At 39.7% G+C, this 21,268-nt stretch overlaps 1 protein-coding gene across 7 annotated transcripts in view; it reads left to right on the top strand.

The window, feature by feature from the left end:
- GNAT3 (G protein subunit alpha transducin 3) overlaps positions 1–20,920 on the top strand; it is a 44,420-nt gene extending 23,500 nt beyond the window's left edge. For 4 of the 7 annotated variants that reach the window (XM_065049184.1, XM_065049185.1, XM_065049186.1 and 1 more), the window contains 8 exons: positions 1,150–1,192; positions 2,618–2,759; positions 6,143–6,300; positions 10,503–10,631; positions 14,966–15,095; positions 15,306–15,459; positions 16,286–18,362; positions 18,433–20,918. In XM_065049184.1, coding sequence (XP_064905256.1) covers positions 1,150–1,192; positions 2,618–2,759; positions 6,143–6,300; positions 10,503–10,631; positions 14,966–15,095; positions 15,306–15,459; positions 16,286–16,476 — 947 coding nt within the window. In that variant the 3' untranslated portion in view covers positions 16,477–18,362; positions 18,433–20,918. Of the gene's footprint in view, positions 1–1,149; positions 1,193–2,617; positions 2,760–6,142; positions 6,301–10,502; positions 10,632–14,965; positions 15,096–15,305; positions 15,460–16,285; positions 18,401–18,432 lie in introns of those variants that run through there. The other 3 variants (XM_065049181.1, XM_005512074.3, XM_065049182.1) reach the window with 2 other exon arrangements.
- Positions 20,921–21,268: the final 348 nt, after the last annotated feature.

Raw genomic sequence — 21,268 nt, 5'->3', positions numbered from 1 at the left:
ACTTTCTGCCATTCACGTAATGCATTTTGAAAACGTTTTACGTACGGTTTGCTGTCTGCTGCAATTCATTTGAGTAAATTAATCCCTGTCATTTAAATGTTATTAGCTTTACAAAATCTGTTTGGAAAGTCTGTAATCAGTTTGTTCCATTCACTGAGAAGCCTTCAGTTAAAATAGCTATGTCTCAGATTTCTTCTTTTGTCAAAAGTATTTGACACCCCTGAGTAAGGTAAATTAAAATCTGCAAAGAGAAATGCAGCAATGACTCCTGTCCTATGGATTCACAACCAAAATCAAATCCACTCTTCAGGTGCTTTAAAAATCCAGCTCTTGTTTGGCAGTTCTTGCCAAGCCTCACCACTCTCACTGACAGAAGATGATAGTCACCTGCACTCATTTCCAATGGAGAACCTTAGCATTGTGGTTACTCACTTTCCATGAGATAAGAAGAGCAAATTAATGGTAAAAAAAAATCTGATCAAAGCTATGTCTTAGTTCTGCAACTGGTTGTGCAAGCAAATGACTGTACCTTCCCCCAGACATGGGGATTTACTGCCGAATCATTCCCAAGCTGGACCTGTTGCATTGCTCTGCAGGTTTCCCACCTCCAGGCGCCTATTGCATAGCAGAGGCCATGGGACAGAGGATCTGACCAAACACCAGTGTTGAGACATTTTTCTCACGTGCTACCTCTGCATCATAAGCTAGACCTCATGCAAGTCTTCACGCTCTGTTCTTCCAGTTGTTTAAAGAGACTGGTTAATGAGCATGGAAATGGTTGGTTTGGCTTACAAAAGGTTGTGATGAACCTTAAATGAGCAGCTACAAATCATGGAATGAAGAGGACACTGTCTGCCAAGGGTGAAATTGAAATATGATTCATATTTAATTTCCTTGATAATTAGAGTCTATATTTTTCTCTCAGTTGACTGAATGTTCCTTCTCAAATGTACCTTTCCTTTTCAGAATCAATACTTTTGCCAAGATTTCATTGGTTTTAAGTCTGAATGGACACTAGTGAGTGTTATATTTAGTACAATGGGGATCTAAAACATCTGTATCCAAAATTCTGTGTTCCAGAGAGTTATTTTTAATACTTGCTACTTAATCACCTACAAATCACATCTTCTCAACATTCCTCTTCTGCAGGTGCTGGAGAGTCAGGAAAGAGCACTATTGTAAAGCAAATGAAGTAAGTATATGAATATTCACATCAGTTGTTGAATTTGGTATTTGTAGTATAAGCTACCTAACTAATGTCTTATTACAATATTTATGCTTATTTGAATAAAACGCAAAGAAACACCATTCAAATCCAGTTCTCATTCAACCACAGGAAGAAAAACACAAAGTGACTAAGATACACAGCTGGATTGGTAATCAAATCTTTCTGATAAAATTATTCACTGGTTCAACTCCTTACTGAAGACCAAGGAAGCTTCTACATTGGCTTTGGTAGGAGCTACAGTACTGCAGTGGGAACACAAATGCATGAGACAACCAGCCACAGCAGATCCACGCAGCCCAGCATCCCGTCTCATGTTGTAGCTAGTCAAGGGTGTTTCCAGAAACTGAACAGACCAGACAAGAAAACACACAGTAACTTTTGCATTGGATACTCTGATAGTGCCTGATAATCTGTGACTCAGGCACCATCCTGACCCAGAGGCAGCATTGTTGTGTTGAATCACCCTCAGTTAATTCATGTATGTGTTTCTTCTGGACCTCTTCTGAACCAATGTAAACTAATAACATCCACAGTATTCTACAGCAAGTAGTTCCACAGTTTAATTATGTGATGTGAATTGACAGCACACTACATCAAAACAGATGAAGTTTTCATCCTTTTCCACCATTCATGGAGAAATACCTCCCTGAGTCATGACATAACCTGCACACTGATCTTGGAGAACTTTAACCACGTGCCATTATCCAGTCAGGGAGGACTATGAAATTATAATTCATCTCTGAATTAAAGTAATTGAATCTGACTACTAAAGTTCTTTGTCTTCTGTAATGTGGGGCAAATCCTCTGCAGTAATATGCATGTCCCCAAACCTTATAGATAATAACAGTAACACCTGTCAATAACTAGAAATTGTAACTGATGTATTAATACAAAGAAATATGAAAGGTTTGTGGTTTTTTTCCTTGAGAAAATACCTCAAAATATAGAAATATTTTTGCAATATTTTTTCTACTCTAGTAAAGATTCAGCTTAAAAATGAGAATGACTAAACAAGAGATGTGAGAGCCCAGGACTAACTATTTTGGATCTAAGTCCCACTATGCAACTTGCCCTGTATCCACAAGAATGGGCCTGCATCTTGTTCTGGATTCACACATTATCTTACATGGACCCACAAGGCAAAAACTAACACCTTTTCACTAAGACTGGGGTGTCAAAGCCCAGCCTTATTAATTTAACCTCATATAGCTACAGAAACTGCTGTTAACCTGTTCCAGCAGAACAGGCAGATCAAACATTGATAAATACTTTTCCAAGATGGATTCAGTTCTTTCTCACACTGACCACAAAAGCATCTGATCCAACTTTTCATTACTTTCTTTCTTCAGATGCATCCCATAAGCCTTTTGTTTTCTATTTTTTCACCAGGATCATCCATAAAGATGGTTTCACCTACAAGGAACGCATGGAGTTCAGACCCATCATCTACAGCAACGCAGTGCAGTCTATCCTCTCTATCGTGAAAGCAATGGCTAAGTTAGGAATCAGTTATGAAAACCCAGCTAGAATTGTGAGTATGATGCCCTTTCGCACTAGAATATATATTTTTTGTAATATAATAGTAGGGACTAGTAGAACAAAGACAGTTCAGTATTTAATTTATGATAGTGAAAACTAAGTACTTCTTCAGTTATATATGTAACAAGATGTCATTACTTATCTTCATTTTCTCAAGACTGATGCCGGAGGTCTAACCTTTGCATAAACTGCTATTTGGTTTGTTACAAAAGAGGTGTTCTACCTGCAAAGACATAAGAAAGAAAAAAAAAAATAAAAGAACATTTTCTTGGCTGCTTAGTAACTTATTTGTTGCTATTGGGAAATGTAATATTTCCCTTTTATGAACAAATCTTGGGGCTGAGCCATGTAAGGAAGGGTTATCTAGACATGTTGGGAATATTTCATTTGGACATGACAGAGAAGTGGAGCCTGACCTTTCTGACCTTTCTGACATGGTGAGCAACCCTATGCAGAAGCTCATAGAACAAGAGCCACAGAAAGAAGACCTGCTGTCTTCTGTCAATCGTGCTGAATTTTCAGGGGCAGAAGTAAAGGAAAAAGACATACCTTTCTTCTCAGTGTGGTGATTTAGTCTATTGCCTGTAATTCAGACCTTCCTTAGAATGTCTCAAAGGCTTGTCAGAATATCAGTTGTTCCAGCTTTGGAAAATTCTTTCTGTTCTCTAGAGGTTTATCTTAGAGGGAATTACATCTGCTCGTCTGAAGGAGTTTCCTAGTTCCAGAAGTCTAAATTTCATTACACTGTCATGTGGTACTTTGACCTAAAAAATGATAAACAAATGCTTCAAATTCATATAGTCATTTGACAAAACAGAAACTGTTTTCTTCCTGTATTCTTTTAACGGTCCATGAATACAAGTCATTCAAACAAATGTAACAGTGTCCAAAAGCAGCACAGAAAATAAGTTCATGTGAGTGTGCCACAATTCAACCCTGTCTCCTCAGTTGTGACAGATAGATGTTCTGCATAAGGACCCACCTGCCTGTCTACATGGCCTCAGGCAGCTGAATCTTGCAGCACCTACCACGGGTCCTGGCTTGGCCTCTAGCGTCCACGACATGGTCCCAAATCTGTTTGCTATCTGTAATAGAGATATGTTCTGCCTTTATCCCAGTACTTCAGCCTCTTTTCTCAGCCCTGCTAAACTTTCTGAGAGGCTTATACATCTCTCATCATCTATCACCTATGCCAGCTTCAGAGACATTATCTTAAAGGGATTTCACAGCCTTGGGAACTGGGAATTGAAGATTTTTGTTAAATAGCCCAGCTCATTTCTTAGCTTTATATTTAACCAAATGCTGAAAACACAGCTATTTTAAGTTTATTGCTTTGTAGCACAATAAGCCCATTCTTACTCTCATTGGCAGAATAGGCCTCTAGGAATACAGTTGAATACACCTGTATAAAATATTTGAAGTGCCTGCCTTCTTTTCCCTCAGGACCACATAAGAGCTAAGTGGATATGAGTTTTAGAGAAATGGAAATTTCAGTCACATTTGCTTGAATGTCAACTAAACATTGTTCTTTGTTCTAAAAACAAATTTAGCTTACATTTTCTGTAAAATTACAAGCCATTTATAAGCCTGACTTGTTTTGATATAAGCTTTGATTTCAGCTGGATTTTGTTCTTGCTCTGTTGTAGTCCATATTTAGCTGCTGAAAGTCGTTTAGCCCAAAGTCTGGGCTCATCTTGAGCCCAAAAGCAAGACGTTTATCCATGTTCCAGGATGGCCTGCAAATACCTCTTAGTGATCCTGAAAGCATCTCAGTACGTAATTTTGAACAACATCTGTTCTAGTCAGAAAGGTATATTTTTCCTCATAAAGCACCATTGCAATTTATTTTTAATATGAAAATCATATTAAGTGTGTCTAAATGCCAGAGAGAAGCAAAACATTATATAAATCAGGGTTATAACCTTAGTCTGCCGCTATCTTCCTTTTTTTATGTAAGCATCAAAATTCCCCGTTGACACCTTCTGTATAATAACCAATGAACATTTACTGTACACTTGGAGTTTCTGAGCTTAAGGCTTCTCCCTGTAAGCTACTCAACCAATAAATGCAACCTTGTAGGACGATAGTACTAATCATTAAATGATATGTGATATCTCCGAGAATAGAACATTCTAAACCTTACCTTGAACTGAACAAGTGTGCACCCTGGAGAGCCACCCAGGGGAAAAATGCAGGGCACACGTGAGAAAAAATGGCCCAGTTCTGCTGATGCTGGAGCTGAGCAAGAGGATGGGGGTGCAGAATGACGTTGGTTTTGTTCAATGTGGATGGGCAATTGTCCAGCTGCCCTCCTTCCTCTTTCAAACGAAGGCAATTCTCTAGTGGTTATTTCACCATTTTTTTTTTTTTTTTCTTTTGCTCTGTGCTAACCAATTTCTCTGTTATTTTAGAAAACCTGTAGAGTTTTATTTTTGATCAGTCATTGACTTCTACAGACATTCCATAAACTGTGATTTCTATTAAAACATATAGTGCATTCTCTAAATAAATTTGTTACAAATTATTGTGAAGATGTTTTCTATTTTTGAATAATATGTACTCCCTGCCAAATTAGCATCTGTCAGAATCCATTTCTACATTTGCCACTATTGATTGTAAGTCTGCTTATACAGCTAGGAAGGAATTATATTCCATAACTATCTACTGCTGTGACAATGTATCAAATGACCCTATTTTAATTGTGTTCTCTATTTACAATACATTCCTAAGCTGTTAATCACTGAAAATAAATGTAATAGATTACTTGAAGCCTTTTTTGATTGACTGCAAACAGAATAAATTACAAAATAATACATATAAAATGTTTGGGATTTCAGTTACAGGTTTCCTCTTCCTCAAATAAATAAATAAATAAATAAATGAGGAAAGCATTCACTAGTTATATTCACTTTGCTACATTTCTCACTGTAGCCTAAAGCTGTAATTTTTTTCTTCCAAATATATTAAAAAATATATTTAACTATATATTTCTGCTTTAATATATGTTTAAACTTTAAATATCCTTTAAAACTTGTTTTTTGATACTCCAACACTCTCTCTTACAATAAAAGCCTTCCTTCCAAGCTAGAACTTTAGTGAACATCTATGGTAAGATGCAACTGAGCTCTTGTGTGAACAAAACAAAACAAAAAGAAGAAAACTCTGTATATCACGATTTCAGTCTAATCTTGGCACTAACTAAAGTGTAGTGAGCTTATAAAAGAATGTTTGCATGCACAGGTGAGTACAGCTACTTGGAAAAATCAGTGAAAATTAAGAATACAGCCCCTTGAATTCGTTGTATACCAAGCACGTCTTCAAGGAGGTGGAGGGGCACAGTGCATTTGCACAATATTCACTGAAACTTCTCTTTAGGAAGACGAAAGGAAGCTCTGTGCCATGGCAACAGCTCTGGAGGATGGCAACATGTCTTCTGAACTCGTTGAACTCATCAAACAGCTGTGGAGCGACGGTGGGACCCAGGCCTGCTTCACCAGGGCAGCAGAGTACCAGCTCAGTGACTCGGCAGCCTAGTAGGTGACACCAGCTGCAGGTGCTGAACATCTGGCTAGGACCATAACGGGCAGCATAGGAAAGTTTGAGACAAGAACCCTTCCTCACATGCAGAATAGCCTAAGAAAATGATTGCCGATTAACCTGAAAAGAATGAGGTTTATTCTAATGTTTTTGACTGTGCTGGTTAGAATGAAAAGGGGTTAATTTTCTTCATGCAGTTATAAACCTTTCTTTTCATAGCTAGCACACTCATTATTTGGACTTAGCTTGAGAACAGGAAGGCAACACCCCAGCAGAGAGTTAATGTTTTTAATTGCTCTGGTCTGAGAGCCAAGGACATTCTGAGTGCTCTGCCCACAGGTGGGAGGTATTCAGGAAGGTGGGCATGGATGGGGCAGAGCTTGACTGACATTCAGACTGATCAATAAGAGTATTCCATCCTATTAGTGTCATGGTCCAGATTTAAGAGTGGGGCCTTCCAGTTTCTGGCCCCCTCTTCTCTTTTGTGCTTCTCTCTCTCTCTCTCTGGGGTGCAGCCGGGAGAGTTTTTGCTGCAGGATGTTTAGTCTGGCTTTCGCCATTTTGCAGAGGCCTCTGAGCCTTTCTGCCTTTTTCCTCTCTATTCTCTCTCTGGGATTGGCTTTGGGACCAGGTGTGGCTTGCTGCTACTTCCTGCTCAGTTGTGGATGGAGTTCATTTGGAATTGCCTTGAATATTTTTTATTTATATATATATATATATATATATATATATATATATTTACTAGTAGTGTATTGGCTTTTTGTTATTTTATTAAACTGTGTTTATCTCAATCCAAGTTTCCCCCTTCCCTCTTGATTCTCTCCCATATTGAGGCGGGTGGGGGAGGACATGAGTGAGCGACTTTCGTGGTTGTATTGCTCACTCGGGTTAAACCACAACATTGATATATTAGAAATGTTTGACTGAAGGAAACAAGTGAAAACAAGGAACAACTTGTTTCTATGAGTTTGTTTAAACTGTTATAAAAAAAAAAAGTCTGTTCTCTCTCCAGGTAATTCTAAGAATGAAAAAATGAGGGAAAAGGAGAACTGAAGCAGCTTAGTTTTCACCTAGATCTGTCCTTTGACTGTATACCTTTCAAGCTGCTAAACTTTAAGTCTGGAGGAAACTATAGAAAGTTTCCTCTAGACTAATCTGGCTATATGGATGAGCGTTGAATGTTCCCTGGGATATTACCATCTCAGCACCCAGCTGGTCCTTGCCAAGTGGTGCTGCAGCCACTCTCCAACCTGATGGACCCAGTTCCCTTTTTTGAGACTTGGAGGTAGCAGACAGATAAGCAGGGGACTAGGGGTGCTCAGGTCTGAGCCAACACAGGGTCAGCACACAGCTGGGACACATCTTCTAGTTTAGAATCACAGAATCATAGAATCATTTTGGTTGGAAGAGACTCTTAAGATCATCGAGTCCAACCATAACCTAAATCTAGCACTAAACCATGTCCCTAAGAGCCTCATCTATACGTCTTTTAAACATGTCCATGGATGATGACTGTACCACTTCCCTGGGCAGCCTGTTCCAGTGCTTGACAACACTTTCCACGAAGAAATGTTTCCTAATGTCCAATCTGAACATTCCCTGGTGCAACTTGAGGCTACTTAGATATAGTAAGTAAGCTTATGCTTTTCAGGACTCCTTGGTTTGGTTGCTTCTACAGCTGTTCTTGCAGGCTAGATTGGTCCTGCTCTTCTGTTTTCTCCCTAAACTCACACAAGACCCAGAAAGGAGGTGCCATCTGTGTCAGTTTTTTCTGGAGTGCATAAGTCTGACTCCAGACCTGGGGCAGAGGGTTGTTCCAGCTGAGATCCATCTTCCAACACCTGCAACTGGAGGTTTCTCTGCTCCTGCAGCTCCTCCTACAGGCTGAGGGCACCTGCAGGGTGACACCTCACAAGGTGTTTGGTGCCCTGCTCACTGGGCAGGGAAAGGCACGATCCGAGTTCCGTCCAGGAGCCAGGCAACGTCACAGCACTAACAGCTCACTAATTGTAGATAATATAAGGGATATTACATGAAAATACAAATATTCTTCATCTCTTTATACCGTCAAACAAGAACAAAAATCTTTCTTTGGAAGATACCCAAACAAAGAAAATATTGCTTGTGTTAATTTGAGCCTGACTTCACAGTATTTTATAATTGCCTTGTATTTCCTTAGGAATAGTATGGGGCAATCTTTTGCTTCTTTATATATCCTTTGTGACAGGCCACACCGCAGTTCCCAGCACTAAAAGGCAGTAGTAAGTCAGTGATCATAATTAAAAGGAAAAACACTTACTGAACTTAAAATCAAACAAAAACCCTAATGCAGAAAACAAAACAAAACAAAACAAAACTCTTCACCAAGTAGCATTCTAGTGTGTACATGGTGCTTGGCAAATCAGGTTTTGTGCCTAAAAGAGAGTCTAAAGTAATTCCCTGCCAGTGTTATGGGCTGTTTTAACCCGCCATAGGTTTCAGTATTTAAGGGAGCTAGTATAGATTATAAAGGAGCCAATAATCATTATTTATTGCTAGAGTTACATTAAAAACAACAGAGATATGTTTTCCATCTTCTTGAACACTTCTGAAAATCCCACTAATCCTCTGCCTTCATCTTTAGGTACCTGCTGCTTCTGAAAATCTAGCCTTTGGCTCTGAACCATTAAAATCAACTTAATTTTTGCCCCTGCTGCTGGGCTTCTAATGATCAGTTCAAAACAAGCTGGAATCAACCAACCATCTAATGTTACACTTCAGTTTCTTTTAAAACCAAAACCCTGATTCTCAGCTCCTGTTAATCAGCTCCTACACAGAGTACTGATTTATACTGTGTAAACTCTGACTTGCTGAGGTTATCTTTTCTGAGTCTGTTCATTACTAATTCATGCTAATGAAGTTTGATTACTGCCTTTCCTCTGTGTATTTTAGTAGAAAGAAAAGAGATCTTCTGAATAATGGAAAATCCCTGTATGTCAAATTTGGCTCTTCTTCTCCTTTTGTCAGTTCATAACCTCTTTACACAGATTTCCAGACTAGTAAGTAGGATTCATAGACTCTGTCCAGCCATGTCAAGAAAGCTGAATGAGCCTGGAAAAGACAGGAGAAGGGTTGGTGATAGAACAAGGACAGGCGTCAAAGACCTAGTTTGGATTCTCATTTCACGCAGATTTTGTGTCTGTGTACAGGATAGAAAACCAGATAATCCACTCTGTCTCAGGGAGCTTTGAGAATACTAATTTAGGGGATTACAAAATGTCACAGAATCACACAGAGTCACAGAATGTCAGGGGTTGGAAGGGACCTCGAAAGCTCATCCAGTCCAATCCCCCCACCGGAGCAGGAACACCCAAATGAGGTTACACAGGAAGGTGTCCAGGCGGGTTTTGAATGCCTCCAGAGAAGGAGACTCCACAACCTCCCTGGGCAGCCTGTTCCAGTGTCTGTCACAGTCACTGAGAAGTTTCTTCTCAAATTTAAGTGGAACCTTTTCTGTTACAGTTTGAACCCATTACCCCTTGTCCTATCATTGGTCGTCACCGAGAAGAGCCTGGCTCCATCCTTGTGACACTCACCCTTTATATATCTGTAAACATCAATGAGGGCACTCCTCAGTCTCCTCTTCTCCAAGCTCCAGAGACCCAGCTCGCAATGTATGGGGTTTTTTTTTAAATTATCATTTACCTTCTTCTTGTAAACTGATAGTTCTGCAGGGAAAACAGCCCCTACATGTGAATTCCTCCAAAATATCATGATCTCCCTTTCACTTAGGAAAGAAGGTACTATTATAACAGGTCTGACAGGCTGCGATAATTTCTAGAGAGACGTCTGGGGTTCTTCCCCTCTGGTGGCAGCTTCCACTTGCTGAAAGCAAATGGCCAAAACCCGTTTCCTGACAAGATGGTTTTTTAGCATCCCTGAGGAAAATAAGGATTTTCCTGAACTGAAATTCTCAGAAAGATTTTTCTTATATAGAACTAAATTACACTTCTATATACAAAAAAAAAAAAAAAAAAAAAAAAGAAAAAGAAAAAAAGGCTCTGGATTTTGGCTTTAGGTTGTATAAAAAAACAATAATATTGAATTTAAATGTGTATTTTACGTAGCATACATAGAAGCAGCTCAATATGAAGTGACTATGTAATGTTTATTTCACTTTTTGAATTCACCAGTCACCATTTCTTTTCACTCTCCTTAGTTACCTCAACGATTTGGACAGGTTAGCAACACCGGACTATGTGCCTAGTGAGCAAGATGTTTTGCACTCCCGAGTGAAAACAACTGGGATTATAGAGACTCAGTTTTCTTTCAAGGACTTGAACTTCAGGTACAAAAGCTGTATTTGTCAGTTTTCTGTGGGTTTTATCTTCAAGCATATTCTTTTAAAAAGTATTGATCCATTATAATATTGCTAATCTCATTGTGATATTTTTGAATTCACTCTTATTTAATATTTTGAAACAGACAGAAAAAGCAAGATACTTTAGTATCAGTACTCCAACTTTAAGTATATAATGGACCGTTATTAAGAGATCTCTGAATATCAGGTTCTAAAAGGACATTTTTACATATGCAAGTGTCTTAAAAGCATTATTTGTATCCCATCATTTGAATAATTGTTTGTGACATTTACGAAATTTGTCTACCTAAATGTCCTTAACAGCATGCAAAACATTTGATGACTGCTAATTTGCATGCACTCTCAACCTTTCACTCTTTTCCTTTGAGATGGAAATAACTGCTCTTAACACCAGAATGCATTACAGCTGGCAAAAAATCATCATTTCTGTCCCATGGGAAATTTCAGTATTAGCATGCATGCCTTCATGCTCATTTCAGATGAAGAGCAAAATGTTCAGAAAAGATCTTGAAAACAATGTTTCTGAAAAAATCTGACTGGAAATAATTGACACTTTCAGATACTCAGGATTTTGTTATGCTTGGTGAACTAATTAAAGTATCTAATTCCACATGAAAACGTATTTGAATGAATTATGATAGTTTCAGTGTTCTGTAATGCTTTTCTCTATGGACTGAATTCAATTTAATTCTTAATTTAAAGGCTGGGGTGCACATTGAGGAATGTCATCTAGACAATGAACTGTCTGTAGAGATAGACAGATGTACGAAGCATCAGGATTATAACTTTTATATTTTTCATTAGGCTTCTTTTCTCCTCTTGTGTCAATTAATGATCCCCCAAACCATCCATGCTACTAGACAGATGCTTTGACACAACTGAGATTACATATAGAAAATAAGATTCTGAAGTAGATGCCCTACAGGTAAATTATTGTCACCTTTTAATACACCATGCAAAATTCAGCATTTACCCACAAATGCTAAGATGCAATGTTGTAAATATAATCTTTTTCTCTGATTAACATACTTCCAGACAGTTTTGTGCACTGGAAATCTGAGCACCTTCAGTTACAGCCATAGTTTACATTAGAAATAAAAACAAAATCAGGATGGAGAAAGAAATTATCAGAATGTAAACGCCCTTTGACATGAATGCTACCAGTCCTGATATTAGAATCATAAAATGTCCTGAGTTGGAAGGGACCCACAAGGGTCATCGAGTCCAACTCCTGTCCCTGCATATGACAACCCCACAGTTCGTACCATGTGTCTGAGGGTGTTGTCCAGTCTCTTCTTGAACACTGTCAGGCTTGGGGCTGTGACACCTCCCTGGGGAGCCTGTTCCAGTGTCCAGCACCCTCTGGGGGAAGAACCTTTTCCTCATGTCCAACCTGAACCTCCCTTGGAATATCAGAATTGGTGTCCAGGTCCAACTGAAATGTGACACAACTGAGAATTAAGTTACCTGAGTGTCTGCAGACAAGAAGGTGGCTCCTAATGCCACCATAAACACAAACCCCACTGTGTTTAGCCTCTCTGCTATGCATCACAGTAGTGTTAAGTTAGTAAATTAATTTGTGGTTTTCGGTACTTGAGTAATACGAGGTAAAATCACTACAAAATAGTTTGATGGTTTTGAGCTGCTCTAAAGATGCAGAGCAGCAATAAATCTACCTTAACCAGCCAGTCACTCTGACTTTGCATTGCCAGAGCAATGACAACAGCTGGGGGATCCTGATGACTCTGCAATTATTTTGATAAGTACCATAAAAACATCTATAAAGAGAGGAACACTTCCACATTCAGAGTGAGTTTTGATTCATGTGCTTAAATGAGGTTTGGAGTCACAAGCCATAGAGGGATAAAACAAAAACACGAACAGATGCCTCATTCACTAAACACTTGTCCCTCCTCTGAACCAAATAAGGCAGAAAACATTTTGTATCCATGCCGTGAAAGTCTAAATTCGAGTACTGCTCTAGAGAACTGAATTACCATTGCACAGGCAACATCTCTTGTTATTTTCTATCTTCTCAGTGGTTATTTTGCTTGTTTAATTTAGTTTTCTTGAGCTCTTCAATTTATTTCACTAATGTTGACCTGAGAACATACTTAAATAATTTTTAAAAGGAATTTGATCTTCATAGGTCCTCTCCTGATGTAGTTTCCTTTGATGTGCTAGGAAGAGTCTTAATGAAATCAGGCAAGCTTTAGTTTTCAGGTCTTGCTATATGTACCATTAGAACACATTAATATACAGTTAGTCCCATATCTGTGGCTAAATTTTCCAAGAGTAGTGCTGGGCAAATACAGAGGTTTCAAGACTCATTTTGTCTTGGCAAAAGAAAAAGATAATTTCAGAAATACATTACCTGCTATTCACACAGGAACTTCACTTTTACATGTATATTTGTTAAGGTCTGGGGTGATATGAGAAGAGCCAAGCAAGCTAAGGTCAGTACAACAAAAACCTGCCCATAAACATTGCCTCTGGCCTTGATCTTGTCCTTTTTTAACTGGCTTCTCATGTGCATTCACAGGGCTACATGCTAAAAGTTTGTGGGAAATGAATACAGATTCACGTGATGATACATGCTTGTGAAAGTTGACCACAGACTGAATTTCAAAGCTTTCTTCCTCCCCATAACCCTGATTTCAGAGTTAGATACCACCAATCAAGGAATATATGTAACAGCAGGTGACTTTTGGGCACTAATCACAGCCAAAAGTCAAGATATTTTATTCATACTGACCTCACTCTTCCGTAGGCATACTGAACTCAGAGAAGATACACTTGGAAGAATGACATTACTATTACCAAAAGCTTGCTCCACAACAGCCTCCTAATTTCCTAATAATTCACATTTATAGGCACCCAATGATCAGACAAAGAGATGAAATGTACTAGAAAAAAAAGTCTTTTTCTCTAATTACTCCTCAGCTGCAGAAACAGTTCCTCATGAGCATTGGGAAGGGTTTCATGTCTTCTAAGCAGGATGAAAAATTATAAACTATAACGTTTGTTTCCATCAGCTGCATTGCTGAAGAAAATAGAAGAAATATACTGCAAAAATGGTGTTTCACTAACAAATTATTCTTGCACTGTTTGTTACTGATGTGCTTTTTCATATCTTGAATCCAAACATTTTCATTGCTATGAAAATTGAGTTGTGTTTAATTTTCAGATTCTGGAGGAGATACATCCAGAGAGTAAGATCTAATGCATTTTCTTAAAGGAAAAATGCAACAAAGGACTAGATTTTAGAGTTTTAAGTTCAACAACAGGCAGCAGAGGGAAAAGTCATCATGCACACAAGGAAACAGCAAAAGTAATAATAGCACAGATCTGGGATTTTTACAATATTTTTTCTCCTTTGTAATGCATTTGAATAAATGTCTAGGATTGGCATCTTTTATGTCAGAAAAATAGTGAAAAGAAAGCCCAAGAAAAGAAAAAAGAAAGCAATTTTGAAAGCTACTGCTAGGCAGAGCAATGGTAGATTTGGTGACAGCTCCATCTCAGTTGGGCCCTAACTATGTCACATCTAATTGTGCTCAGTTGGCTTTGGGCCCTATATAAAAAGTCCATAAAAAGCTCATATGACTCTACCCAAAGGTGGTAATTTCTGGCAAAGACTGAAGTCAATGCAGAAGAGGACAGCCCTAGATTTTTATCTGGTCAAATGAAGAGATTCCTGCTCCCCATGACTTGCTGCTCAAGCAGCGACTACTGAGTTGGATGGGGCAGAGACCCCAGACACAGGCACACACTACAGGTTGCACAGCTCAGTCATCACACAAGGGCTGTGAACAGATGACTAAATAGAGATCTACACCAGCCAATTGAACATAACCAGTGGGTCAACCCGCGACTGGTTTCCAGTCAAGTGCCTGATTGATCAATGTGTTAGTTCACTACAAGCAAAACCACGAAGTAACAAATGACTGTGGATTTGAGGGTGTTTTGTCAATGTTTCAGCAATGAACTCTGCCTGCAGGGCTTAGTGCTGCACAGAGCTCTTATTCAGAGACCCACTTCTTCCACACAGGATGCCACCTGAGAGTACCAAATATATGTCCTATATGCAGGTATTTTAGCCTTTATGTTGCATTTTATGCGCCCTACAAAGCCACAAGTAAAATGCAGTACTTATTGACCTGTTGGGATAGAATAGACCACTGTTTGGAAAAACTGGGTATTTTATTGTCATTCATTTCCGGTTGCACTCTACACATTAACAACATGACTACATCCTTACTAGTTAGTGCTTTACATTGTGTGTTATTTTTTCTGTAAAGGATGTTTGATGTGGGTGGACAGCGATCGGAGAGAAAGAAGTGGATTCATTGCTTTGAGGGAGTTACTTGCATCATTTTCTGTGCTGCACTCAGTGCCTATGACATGGTTCTGGCGGAAGATAAAGAAGTGGTGAGTCAGAAGAGACAAACAAACAACCCTTTTTGCTGCTAAGTTGTAATGTACTTTCTGATGGCATATCACAACTATTCCTGTTCCCTGATAACCATTTAAAGGCTATTATGCTGTATTGCTTCTTGCCAGTAAAGAACATTAAAGTAAAAACGACATATGGGGATGAGATTTGTCAGTCTCTCACATTCACCTTTTGCATCTATACAGAACAGAATGCATGAAAGCCTTCAGCTGTTCAACAGCATCTGCAACCACAAGTGCTTTGCAGCCACTTCCATTGTGCTGTTTCTAAACAAAAAAGACCTCTTTCAAGAGAAAATAACGAAAGTTCATTTGAATGTCTGCTTTCCCGAGTATAATGGTAAGTTTGAGGTTTTCAGAAGAAAATACACTCAGGTTGATTAGCTTAGGCTGTGCTTTAAAGACTGAGGCTTTGACTCAGACCACCTATATATAACCATATAAATGCTAAGTATCTTGCCTACGCATTTAGCCTTTCTCTCAAAAGGATGGTATGGAACAGACATGGCCCAAATCCAGTTCATCTCCCTCACTGTGCTTATCCTAGGGTGGGATTATCTCTCTCTGAAGATGCCTATTTCTCTTAACTGGCAGCAGAGGAAGCTGAGAGAACTAGAATTTTCAGATGGCTGAGTGTGGTGTAATGAACCCAGCCAACATTTTAGAAGAAGTCAGCGGCTTATCACTCACACACAACCCATAACTGAATCCAGGTTTTTTGGCCCTGTTTTGAAAACCCATTCCGTAAAGGAAGTCTGGCTCTTTTTGTATGTCACAGTAGAGTCTACTGTAAATAGAAAACAGCAGCTCTTACAATGTGATGCAAGAAAATATATGAGGCTATGTCAGAAAGTGCCAGAGAAAAAACAAAAGTTGTCTGTATTTTAGTATTAACCTAAAATATCTATGATAGGGAGTGTCCAAAATGAAATATACTTACACAAACATTATTATTAGAAAATAAGAAATGAAGACTTCTTGTTAGGCATTGAAATTTAAAAGTAGGTGCACAGTGTAGATACAAAATTTTCATACCTAATGCATGGTTATTTCCCTTTATTAAACAAGAAAAACAAAGGCAGGAAAAGAATTCTTGTTTCTTAGCAGCTGTGAAGCAGTATCAGTTGCAATGTGTCTTCTCTTCCTTTTACTGTTCTCTCTGCTAGGACTAAATACATTTGAAGATGCTGGAAATTACATCAAGCAACAATTCCTAGACTTGAACATAAGGAAAGAAGATAAAGAGATATATGCTCACTTGACTTGTGCCACAGACACTCAGAATGTCAAGTTTGTATTTGATGCAGTTACAGACATAATAATCAAAGAAAATTTGAAAGACTGTGGGCTTTTCTAGCCATTCATTCCCTTGCTCATAGATTGACTTCAGCTCAGTCCACTTTCCTCTCTTCATCCTGTGTGCTGACTGAAATAAAAAACTCCAGGGAAGAAATAATATCAATTAGGCTTTTGTTAGCTGCCAGTTGCTGCCTTGGGCATAGCGTGAGCATTGCAGACCAACACTTCATAAGAAGACTGAAAAAAAATATTCTAGCTCCATAGAGGTGCCAGCTGCTGATAAATCCTACTGAAATCAAAAGGAAATTCCTATTTTAATCAATATGATTTGAAGGTAATCAGAACTTCTCAGAAAACCTCAGTATCCTGTGTTTTTTAGTGACTGGAGGAAAAAAAAAGACAATATATAACAGATAACTGACTTTTATTTATATTTGAAGCCTTAAGGAAGCTATAGCATTAAACAGTATCAATAGATAATTTCTGTTCAGCACTTTTTTGTTTTCATGTTACATACACAACTAAAAATGACAGACCATTAATTGAACAAATGCAAACCCCACAGGCTTAACTGGTGTATGACAAAGAGCAGTGCAAATCTGAATGTTTAATTTTATTATACTGTTTTGTTAGAAGAGCTGAGGGACAAGTACATAAAAAACCGCACATGTATAAAACTCACAAGTGCTACTGTCCAGTTTGGGGAAAAAGAAAAACAAATCAAACCAAAACAACACAGTGAGATGGAGGCATGTTTTTTGAATTCCTGAGGAAGCATAAAATATTATAGTAACTGTCAGTTCCTGCATAGACTGTAAAGGCCTGTTGAAATTTTTTTTTTTTAGCAAGAACTGACTCTTTTTTATAATAATAATGAATAGTCCTGCTACTGGACAACTTCTCCAGTACCTTGTGACTGCAACAATCATTTCCACCCATGCAGAGCTCATGTAAACCACCAGTCCTTGTGGGAAAACCGCAGCCTTGGGTCTTTGGTACAGAGGTCTATTCGCTGTGCAATGAACCTGCTAATGAAGAACTGCTCCCCTTTAACTCCTCCTGATTTACTGAGACTGTTAACTACAAAAAATGCTAAACTATGTTAACCAGAATGGAAATTCTAAATATATGAAACTGAATTCTTAATTTTAACACTCACTTTTGAAATTTGATCACTGATAGAATTTTTTTCTTTTTTCTTTTTTTTTTTTTTAAGACATTTCAATGTAATTTTTTTCCATACACTCACTGTGTTCTGGTTAATGTAATTACTGAAAACACTAGAACAGACAACACGATCACCAACAAGAGTCCTGCAAGCTGTCCCATAAGCAAGGCTGTCAGTGTGTGCAGGTGTCCCAGCAGGTCTGGCAAGTGTGGAGCTAAAACATGTTTTGCACGGTCTGGATTCCTATTACTGCCTGATCTGTAATGCTTCACTTCATTAATTCCTTGTTTGTGTTGAAAATAATGGATTTCCATGGTAAGCTTTCTGGATTATTTTCCAGCAATAAATCTAATTTAAAACAAATAATGTGAACTGTGGAGGCATCAACATTAATTTCTGGTTCCCTGATAGTGTAATAAGGTCTTTAAGAAAAAAATCCATGAGCACATTTTCTTCAAGCAAACAAATGCTTAAGAAAACGGACAGATTTTACAATATACCATCAAAGTTAATACACGTAAGACTGTACAGATGGGGTTTCCTGCTCTGGGGTTTCCTGCTCATGCTTTACAAAGTTAGGCTGGCCTAAATTTGCCGGAGTTCCTGGCACAGCAGTGGCTTTGTGAACCGCCGGGACCGACCTGCGGGTGCTGCCACCCGTTCCCGGGGTTGAGTGCTGGGAAACCGGGGCCGCTGTGGGGATCTGCTGGGGACCGACCGACCAGAACCGGCGCCCAGATCCCACGTAATCCCGGCCCGGGAGGAACGGGCGGGAGGCGGCTCCGCTGTCCCCGGGAGGAACGGGCGGGAGGCGGCTCCGCTGTCCCCGGGAGGAACGGGCGGGAGGCGGCTCCGCTGTCCCCTGGGTCCGTGAGCGGCGCCGGGCGCGGCCGCCAGGGGCCGCCGTGGTAGCGCTGCGCACAGCGGCTCAGCCGGCCCAGGGCAGGCGGGCTCAGCGGGACGGGCCGAGCCGCGGTCTCCGGCCTCGGCACCCCCTGTGCTGTGTGCCCGCGCACAGACATGGAGCTGTGCTGCCTGAGGGAGGCAGGGCTGTCCTGCCGACCAAGTCTTCATCTTTAATGTCGTTTTCTGACCCTGGTGAGCCCGCACGTCGAATCTTGGAGTTAGTTTTGGGCCCCTCACGACAAGACATTGAGGTGCTGGAGAGAGTGCAGAGAAGGGCAATGAAGCTGGTGAGGGGCCTGGAGCACAAGTGTGATGAGGAGCAGCTGAGAGAACTGGGGCTGTTCAGCCTGGAGAAAAGGACGTTGAGGTGTTATAGTTGGCTGTATTTTGCTTTTGTAAACTGTAGCCAAGATTCTCACCTTATCTTGAAATTTCACAGGTTGTATACAAGTTTTATCTCTTAGTTTGAGAATAGAGAACTGAAAGTTAGTTCTGTTAGTTCTCAGTGGGTCCTTATCTTATCTTGAACGGATAGGATGTGCTGAGGATGCACATCTAAGAAATATGAGTATTTTACATGATTTCATAACAAATATAGGAATAGTGCGCATGTGCACTGACAAAAGGTGAAAAGTACAGGAGTGAAGAAGACTCCTTACTTCATCTTGAAGACCCCCTGAAGGACCACCAGAGGACACTGTGCATGCTTAGAGTAGTTCCAAGGTGTTGCAACTGATATTGTGAAATAATTGTGTAATCTGATGAATATGCAATACATACGTTGTAACCCTAATGAATATGTATGTAACCAAATTGTATAAATGTAGTGGAGTTCGAATCAGTGTCGAAGCCAGCTTTGGGTGTGAACCCCTGGTTTCCCAGCGCTGAAATAAAAGCACCGCATATAACTACGTCCGTGGTTGTGTGTCTCGTTTGCTAACAGAGGGGAGACCTTATCGCTGTCTGCAACTACCTGAAAGGAGGTTGTAGCATGGAGGGGGTTGGCCTCTTCTCCCAAGTAACAAGTGATAGGACAAGAGGAAATGGCCTCAAGTTGCACCAGGGAAGGTTCAGATTGGATATTAAGAAAAAATTATTCACAGAAAGGGTTGTCAGGCATTGGAACAGGCTGCCCAGGGCAGCGGTTGAGCCAGCATCCCTGGAGGTGTTTAAAAGATGTGTAGATGAGGTTCTTAGGGACATGGTTTAGTGCCAGTGTTAGGTTAACAGTAGGACTCAATGATCTTAAAGGTCTTTTCCAACCAACATGATTCTACGATTCTAAGTCCAAGTATGACAGCTCTTACTACATGGGGTTAATCCAGGTCACCTGTATCCCACTCGAGCTGGATGACCCCACACGTTGAGCTGGATCGGTCTGTCCTCAAGGCTGGACAATCCTTTACGTTACTTAACTGTCTCCAAATTTACCTTCTGGAATCACTGAGCATCCAAGTTCAGGCAGCAGCTCGTGGCTGACCCTGACCCTGCTGCAGGCATGAAGTGATCCAGTGCCTGAATTCCCAATGAGGACCAAAAAGTGAGGCATGAAGGTGACTGCAGTCAACAGGATGCTTTCCAGCAGAGGACAAAGAGGGAGGACCATGATATCTGCCACATGTTTTTCATACATGGTATGCTTTTTATACTTCTCTCTCCATGTACACACAGAAAAACCATCCTCCCCTTCTTTTTTTTTTTTTAATAGGTTATTATTCACAAGGGAAATAAATATTTGAGACCAGATGGCAACATGAAACATGACTTTCAGAGAAAAATTATCCAGAGTTTTCCAAAAATCTTCCCAGGGATGTGTCTACACTTTCCCTAGAAGAGATACTAGATAATAGAAAACAACTTTCTCCATCTCTAACCCTAACTATAATTTTTGCCTTAGCTGGAAATGAAGTTGATCCCATGACCAGGGAATGATGAAGAAAAGTTGTCTCCAGCAGTTTGAAACCTCTTCTGTACACTCAGGGACCTCCAAGTTACAGCAGAAGCCCAGGCTCATGAGCCACTACTTTTCAAAGCCCTGGATGTAACCCTGATCTTGGTCCTATCTCATTTCAAAATGTAAAACTGGCATGAGACAGAAGTCAACAAGGGGTTAAGGAAAAATAGTTTTGAGGAAAATGGTGCGAGTCCTCTACCCAGAGAATATCTGAGATGCAGCAGGAACCTGGGCTCTCCACCATGCACTTTACCAAATTCTACCCCTACTCCTGCTTTTAAATCTATCCTAGGCTAGACATCAGGCCCAGTCCTTGAGAAGTGAATGATAGAAGGGAAAGTAGCACTTTAAACCGAGATGAGCCCTTTTCCTTTTTCTCAGGGTCCTCAAAGATGTATTGAGATTTTAGGTTTCTCAAAACTGTTCTTGTTCAAACCCCAGCACTGTCACCCTAATCATCAGTCCCAGTGCTGTGCATTTCAGAGGTGTGAAATTAATCATTAAATAATAGTAAATAAAAAAAAAAAAAATAAAAAGACTGGATCTCTTGGAATCTCTTTCCAGATCCCTTGCAATGTCTTCTTCCTAGTTAACAATGCCCTGTGTAGCCCCATGCATTAGTAAGTACAGTATTGCTGTTGCAGGTAACAAGTCACAGGCTTTGTGTTAACACAGGCCTGGGAGCTTATCAGATTTTATCTAGACTAGTCTCAACTTGCTTGGAGCTTTGGTTTAGGTTTTTTGTCCATATTGGCAATTGTCTAATGAGCAGGTGACTCTTACCTTTCTTGTTTTAGTTTTGTTTGGCTTTGTATAATTGGT

Source organism: Columba livia, chromosome 1 (assembly GCF_036013475.1).
Source record: "Columba livia isolate bColLiv1 breed racing homer chromosome 1, bColLiv1.pat.W.v2, whole genome shotgun sequence".
Classification (NCBI taxonomy): domain Eukaryota; kingdom Metazoa; phylum Chordata; class Aves; order Columbiformes; family Columbidae; genus Columba; species Columba livia.
The sequence above is the reverse complement of the archived record's forward strand: the minus strand, read 5'-3'. Positions and strand labels throughout refer to the sequence as shown.